At 37.9% G+C, this 7,542-nt stretch overlaps 1 protein-coding gene across 1 annotated transcript; it reads right to left on the minus strand.

Annotated features, from left to right (window-relative positions):
• LOC121264259 (homeobox protein SBH1-like) lies at window positions 1-6,861 on the minus strand. The gene is made up of 4 exons (XM_041167369.1): window positions 5,032-6,861; window positions 4,405-4,648; window positions 634-878; window positions 1-481 (listed from the first exon to the last, which is right to left on the minus strand). Exons 1-4 carry the CDS (start codon window positions 5,386-5,388, stop codon window positions 278-280), a joined length of 1,050 nt encoding a protein of 349 aa, XP_041023303.1. The 5' UTR covers window positions 5,389-6,861; the 3' UTR covers window positions 1-277.
• Between the last annotated feature and the right edge of the window lie 681 nt (window positions 6,862-7,542).

Here is a 7,542-nt window from a genome sequence, read left to right on the forward strand (position 1 = left end):
AAGCTTAATTAGTACAACATGCATTTAGATTAGCTTAATAATGCTATACATTCTTTCTGGTTTTAGTTTCAATCACTCACAAATGGAACGTACTCCAGCTACAGCCCTTACCAAAGCAGTGTTAATTTAAACCCAACAAAGAGAACCTGATTAAAATAGCCAACATGTTTGTCGAATACACATGATGGCATTACATGACATCAACGACATGGTTTAGAAGTGCAACCACATTTAATTATACAATATTTTTGCATCATGTTATGCAGAATCATCATCTTCATAGCATAGTGGGCGAGATATCCATGGAAAAGGGGTTGCCCAAGACATTGTCCATGTAATACTGGGGGTGGGCAGCATCCATCACTACGAACTGCATATCTTCAGAAGGCTTCCAATGCCGTTTTCTTTGATTGATGAACCAGTTGTTTATTTGCTTCTGATCCAGGCCAGTTGATTCAGCTAGAGCCAGCTTCTGTGACTCCTGTTAACAAAGAAAGAAAGTGGAACGCATAAAAGATGATTAAGCCCAACTAAACATTACAATGCAGTCTGAAGAATAGATATATTTTTCAATTAAGTTGTGTATATTAACTTCGCCAATGAGCATTAAGTAACTTGTATCAATATAATTACCGATGGGTAAGGCCATTTGTAATGCCTGCTCCACCAATCCAGCAACTGTTGCCTAGCTTCTTTTGGTAGTTTCCCTTTCTTCCTCTTTTTCATGAACTCCTGTTTCAGACTGCCTAAATATCCACTGTATTTGCGCAAAAGCTGACCTTTCAGCTCTCGGTCCTCCGCCTGCGGATCAATCAAGTTGTTATTCAAATCAACTTCTTCTTCAGATGATCCACTCCTATCCACAGCCTCTCCACCCCCTTGGAAAATAAAACAAAAAACCAGTGAGCAACTCGACATGAAAGTAGATTTTCACAACAATCTGGCGCTAGCTGTACAATCTCAAGCTTCAGAAGCAGCTCTGTAATGTTTAATTAATATTGCTTTGTAAATCAATAAAAAGCAATGAATCCATAAATTCCATGGCAATGAGAATTACTTGTTCGCATAATTTCCAGTTCTAACAAGTTCATATGACCTAACAATAAAAATATATCAGCCTACATATGACCATCACTAGAATATATACACACACACAGATATATGTCTCAATGTGTCACAGGCACCAACCCTAAGTTTGGTCATCTGAATGAAGATTCTTTAATTCCACTATAAATTAACGGATCGAATGTTCCAAAATACAGTTACCTATGGCTCAGGAAATCTTTCCTGACCCCCAAATGTCTTTTTCTACAATCCCGCCCAAGTAGGGGAAAACTGGGTCATACTCAATCCATGGAGACCTACTTCATCTATATATTATAAATAATCCTATCGCATCTTTTTTCTTTTCAAGTTCAAATCTTGATTTCCCATAACTTTTCACCATCACATCCACACGATAGGACAACTGCAAACTCATTTCTTCCTGATGCCCCCATTCACCAGTTTCTCTATATCTTTCTACATCACAAGAATTTCTTGCTTGATAAACAAATATGGCCTAATAGGATTCAAAAGTTCAGTTAAATTAACAAGCCATAATTAATAGTTATAGAACAATAACTTTGTGTGCATACAAGGTGAAAGACTTCAGGAAAGGAGATGATATCTTGAAACAGATAATCGTGTACCATGAAATGTTATCAAAGCAATAGGAAATGAGTTTTTTGAGACTTCTACAGAAATGGAATCAATTTTCTGAACAAGTTAGATGGATTAGGAAATAGGAAGTAAAGAAAGTAAAGCACATCAATCATCTAATAAAGAATTGTTGTACTAACTGAAATTGAGCACTACTTGTATCAGATTGGAGTAACTACCTCCATAACATGCTTCCAAATCATATATAATTAAAGATAGTATCTAGTAAATCAGAAAATGGAGAAAGGATCCTAAATTCAGCTAAAATTTCACATTTGGAACGAGTGATGTCTTGAGAAAAGGGATTATTTGGTCAATGGGCTGAGGGCATGCAGAAGTGTTGTCCAGAACCGTGGATTGTACCTGGAGATCTGCATGTTCCAATAAAAAATCTGAAGGTCCTTTTTCCTACCTTTGGAAAATAGCGTACCTAATAAGAAACGCCCAAACTTATATGTTGATACAAGTACAAATCTTTTTTTATAAGTTCTTTTAAGGACCCGTATGGCGCACCCCCACCACACAAATCAGGTATATGATCAGTTGTCTGCAATGGAAAATGGCCCTAGAAATTGTTGTCACCCAATGGTTCAAACCTTATGCTTGGTGCGAGCATGCCCCCCAAGGCCAGGGTCCTTACCACTTGAGTCACAAGTACATACATATATGTATATATAATCACCACAGGCAGGCATTTTTCTCAAGTATATGACTTTACTTGACCTCATCCATGCCCCTATGCATTTAGCTTCCCGTATCCTTTAACAGAACACATGCATTGATTTGTAAGTATTCATTCAACGATTTACACACATACTCTCACTGCCAAGTGCATGCAAGCACCATGAATATTAGAATTATAGACTCAACATGGCAAGCTCAAAAAACAAGATAAAAACAGAAAGAAATGTGATAAATATAACGTCAGTAAATGGTTTAGTAAGCAACATAATGTAAAGCATTAATTAGGGGCATCATTCTAACGGCAGGCTGACAAGGATGTGCCTATTTAAAGATATGAACAGAAGTATTGGTTAAAAAAAGAGCATTAACATCGCAAGTATGCATCGCTAGCAGAGTCGCACGGTCAGCTGTCCAGGAAACTGGCACCAATCATTCTATTTTAATATCATATAAATAGGCACTTCATTCAGCAATTCAGCCTATGTGAATCTAAAAATATTTTGTGTGATGATTATATTAATAATACATTGGACAATCACTAGTTTGATTAAATTAGTGCTGTAAAAAAATAAAATAAAAAATCTGTTTGAATACCATGGAAGTATTCAACAGTTATTTGAGCACATATCTTCTTCATCTCATTTTTTACTATATTTTATTTTCTATCATGCCACATCTTTATTATTCTCAATTATGTTAGAATGCGAGCAAAACATGTATCCAGAAATTACATTGAGATCAGATAAAGATAAGGTAAATATTATAAAAATCAAATTAAAATAATATCAGAATTATGAATATCAAATCAAAATAATATCAAATCAAATTCTTGAACATGATTTGATATTTTTTCCAACAGTCTGTACTGCTCTCCCTTGGAAACCCCATCTACTCACATACTCGAAACGGCTTCCAATCTCTAAATAGATCTGACAGCATTTTGCATACCAGATGGTTTAAAGTTTCATACCCAATTGTCCTTCTGCCAGGGGATTGATCTTGAGCACCAAGAGAAAAAGAAACCCTATTTCTACCGATCTTAAAAACAACCCTAAAAAAATGACTAGACGTACGTATCAAAACATATCACTCAAATGGAAACACTACACGTAATTAATTATCAGAATTTAGCAATTAAAGAATTTGGCCCACGTTAATAACTAACTACATATGCAAATGCAGATACTAGTTTTTTTTTTTTTTTTTTTTTTGAAATAATGCAGACACTAGCTAGTTTAATTAAATTAACGTCGTAAAAAAATCTTCCACGTATTAAACCGTTATCATTGCACGTATATATTCCTGCCTCTAAACTTCGTACTCTCCCATCGAGACCTCATCCACGGTATCAAACCAGACGTCCAGGATGTAGTTTTCAAAAGGTTTTTCAACCAAACAAGCGCAGGGACGCTGCACGTATATTACTTCTTCCGATGATCTCTCGTGCCAGAACGTTCCTGAGAGAAAACCCTGGACAAGCTATTGTCACATATTATCATATTGTCTCTTAACATCAGCTGAAAATATGTCAAGATCAACCAATAGGAGCTGAAAAGTTAGAAGAAACAAACCAAGCGCATTTACTTCAGAAAAACCTAGAAGAAAATGAAACAAGGAGTGTTTACCACTATGCATGATCTGCAGCTAGAAATAACATGGTTTTAAATGATACCCTAACCATCGTCTCAAAAAACAAAGCTGTCCAAACATGCAAAACATTATCGAACAATTCAAAAATAAAAGAGACGATCCCTAAAAAGATTAATTAAAAAGGGGGAAATAAAAGCAACCGCTTTGCGAAACAAGATCTTTTTCGTATTGTTAACCGATAATATTAACTAAAACTGCAAGTTGGCATAAACAATTAATACATGCATGGCTGGTTACTAACACAAGGCAAATCCAAGAAATAAATAATAAAGGTACGAAGAAATGATCTAGGAAGGTTGTGATATATATGTATATATATATATATATATAGAGAGAGAGAGAGAGAGAGTAATCAAGAGATCAAAGCACCAGAATCTGAAGAAGAAACTGTGAGGGCTTTGAACTGGCACTCGGTCCTTTGGAGGAAAAGCATGGCTTCCTTGAAGGGTTTTGAAAGCTCTTGCTCGTACTTGGTCAGCATCTCACAGTAGGCCTCCATGAACTGATCCAGCGCCGGATCTTCACCGATGCAGCCCGTACCTGTCTGGCCCATTGTGGCCGCTGAAGCACACGTTTCTTCTAGTCGTGCCACCACCTCAGGAGGCGCTCCGACCTGTTTTGTGCAAAACCTCTTAAGAAAACTTGTTGGGAGTCGGGAAAATGGGCAAAATTTAACAGATGTTAGGGCCCATTTAAAGGGTCTTGACTTCACTTTCTCTTTTTTACCGGGGAGTAAACATGATAATAAAAGACTATGGAAGGACTTCGATGTTATGCTTATGCATATTATAATTTTCAGATCCAAGCTTGGAGAAAAAGTACCCAAAGACAAACGAATGCCGATCATTTTTAGGCACTGGATTATAGGGATTTGTATGTTTAATTTCAACAAAGAAAAGAGAAACAAGGAGCATGCGCTGAAGGGAGGGAGAGGATTGTCTCTTTGAGTTGATGGGTGTTGGAAGTTAGAATTAAAAAATTTTAGCTCTTTTTTACCTTTTGGCAATTGACATAGGCAGTCAAGAGCCGTTGGTAGTGAGGATGAGCCATGATCTTAACCTTCTCGGCGGAACTGCTGCTCTGGATGTTGCTGTTGTTGTTCTCCATGAAATAACAGCCAGTGTTGCTATTATTGTTCTGGTCATGAAAAACGAAAGAGGAGATGTTACTGCGGTTTTGATTTTGATCGTGATTGTTGGTGGGAGGTATAGGGAGGAGTAGACTATTAGTGTCTGCATTAGGATGATGATGACTATGAGAAGTCATTAGAGGCATCATCATCACTGGACATAAGCCATAGTTGTTTTCTCCAAAAGCCATCATACAAGAAGTGCCATTAGAACCACTCTCCATTATCTCTCTCTCCTCGCACTTTCTTATTCTAACCTAGTTCACTTGGATTTTCTATACGTCACAAACCCTCTCTCTCTCTCTCTACGCAATCTTTTTTGCTATAAAGAAAGCTGTCTCTCCGGGCTCTCCCGGGTTTTCTGATACAACTTCAGGCTTTTTACTGGAAATCCTTAGTGATAGTGGTAGTAGTCAGTTATTGAAGTAGTAGTGGTTTTCTCTCCTAGGGTGGACTGGTATGGCTAAGGCTGCTCAGATTTCCTTTGGAATTTGGGTGTTCATCTTTATGCTCGTTAATAGCATTAACTCTCTCTCTCTCTCTCTCTCTCTCTCTCAGGCACATAAACACAGACGCTCTCTCTATGTAAAGCTTCTATGAATGGAGTGGAAGAGAGAGATTCATCTGGCACAGAGCGCACACGGACTGGGCTGCAGATAGAGAGACAAATAGCTTAAACGAGAAGGGGCAGTGGCTCATGTAAATGCCTCGAGGCACAGGTGCAAAGCTTTACCTTCCCAATGAAAACTCTTCCCTCTTTTCTTGCACTGTCACTGACGCACTGCCATTACTGGCAAAACTAGAATAAGAGAGAGAAAAAATATTTCGTAGAGAGAGAAAGAGAACGATCAAATCGAGGAAGAGCCAAGAGATCGCCTACAAGGAGTGACGGATGGAGGAAGGCAAAGGATTTTGGGGCACGGAATCACTCTCTATATCTCTCGACACTGTACCCTATCTTTCTTGCAACTATACTGGTGCTTGATAGCAATCTGTCCACTCATTTAATATTCGCTTGTTTATTGCCCTCGTCTTCCTCCCAAACCCAAACCACTCTCTCTTTCTCCAGTTCTCTTTTAATATTTAGGATAGGAAGCGATGCTGCCGAGGCCGGATGTAATCAGCAACACGACGTCGCAGTACTCTTCTTTGAAAGTTAAAAAACCCTAAAATAAAATAAAAGAATTACCCTTATCCCTAGCTAAGTTGAATTTGGTTAGATAAAATCTTTTCCAAGTTTATACTCTCTCCCATCTCTCGGTCTCTACCCTAATTAGTATTATTTGTCTGGGCTGTGATGCCATCTAATCCGTAGTTATTTGCATTGAAAAAAGTGAGTCTGCAGCTAAAGAAAAAGCAGGTAAAGTTTATAAGTGGGACAGTCCGAATGTCTCTTCTTCTCTCTCCCTCACTAGCTACCCTCTACATCTTATAGGGTTACTCGATCTCGAAAGTCGTAGAGCTGTACGCGTAGACGTAGCTCGGGCTCCCCACCTCCTGCGAAAACTCGTGCGAAACAGCTCCAATCAATGGTGAACCTTTTCCTCCATTACAGTACCCGCACGCTCTCCTAACCTAAAACACACTTGCATTAAGCGATTTTAGGTACTGCAGAAGATAATTCCACGTACAGTTTCATCTTTCTTCAAAAAAGGAAATGAGAGAGGGAGAGAGAAGGGGGAGGGGAGAGATCCAGCTCCGCGCGTCTGCTACCAGTAGATGCACCTCTAATATGATGTCGGCCGAGGAAACGCCCAATTACGCAGCAGATATTTATGTCACATGAAGAAACTATAATATTCTTATGCCTTGTATATCTTCACTCGATCGGGGAAACCACGCATTGGATATGAACCGATACAAGGCATGTACGTGCTGGTATTCTTATCCGGGGACGTCATATTCTGTGCCTTGCTTTTCGCTCGGGAATCAAATACTTGGTTTAACTTTTTTAATAACATGCATATAACCTAAAATTCGTGGAATTTGTTGGCATGGACTTTGTTGCCTTTGCACGTGTAGGATAGATGTGGTAATATGTGACACGATCTGTGAATCTAATATGAACACGATTCGAAATTAACGAGTTTAGATTTGATGTTAACGGGTTCGAGTCAAAATGAGTTGAAGTGTTAAAACGTCTTATAAACGGATCAACCTGTTTAACACGAAATCAACTTGTTTTGATCCGTTTAAAATTTATTTCAAAATTAAAATTTTATTATTGTTAAGTTGTAATATTGGTCTTTCTCAGTATGCCTATGTTTTTATTGTTTTTATTGTTGGGATTGTAATTTTAGACTTATACTCATATTTGTTATTGTATGGTTTGTAATATTAATTTTATTATACGTTAACATTTGAGAAATATTAATATA

This window comes from Juglans microcarpa x Juglans regia, chromosome 5D (genome assembly GCF_004785595.1).
Source record: "Juglans microcarpa x Juglans regia isolate MS1-56 chromosome 5D, Jm3101_v1.0, whole genome shotgun sequence".
Classification (NCBI taxonomy): Eukaryota; Viridiplantae; Streptophyta; class Magnoliopsida; order Fagales; family Juglandaceae; genus Juglans; species Juglans microcarpa x Juglans regia.

Excerpts from the sequence above, each read along its gene's own strand:
- LOC121264259 (XM_041167369.1), bottom strand. The coding sequence starts at position 5,388 with ATGGAGAGTGGTTCTAATGGCACTTCTTGTATGATGGCTTTTGGAGAA. Across the intron at positions 879-4,404 it reads AGTTTCTTCTTCAGATTCTG|GGGGTGGAGAGGCTGTGGAT; the intron begins GTGCTTTGATCT and ends TTATTTTCCAAG. Across the intron at positions 482-633 it reads ACAAATGGCCTTACCCATCG|GAGTCACAGAAGCTGGCTCT; the intron begins GTAATTATATTG and ends CTTTGTTAACAG.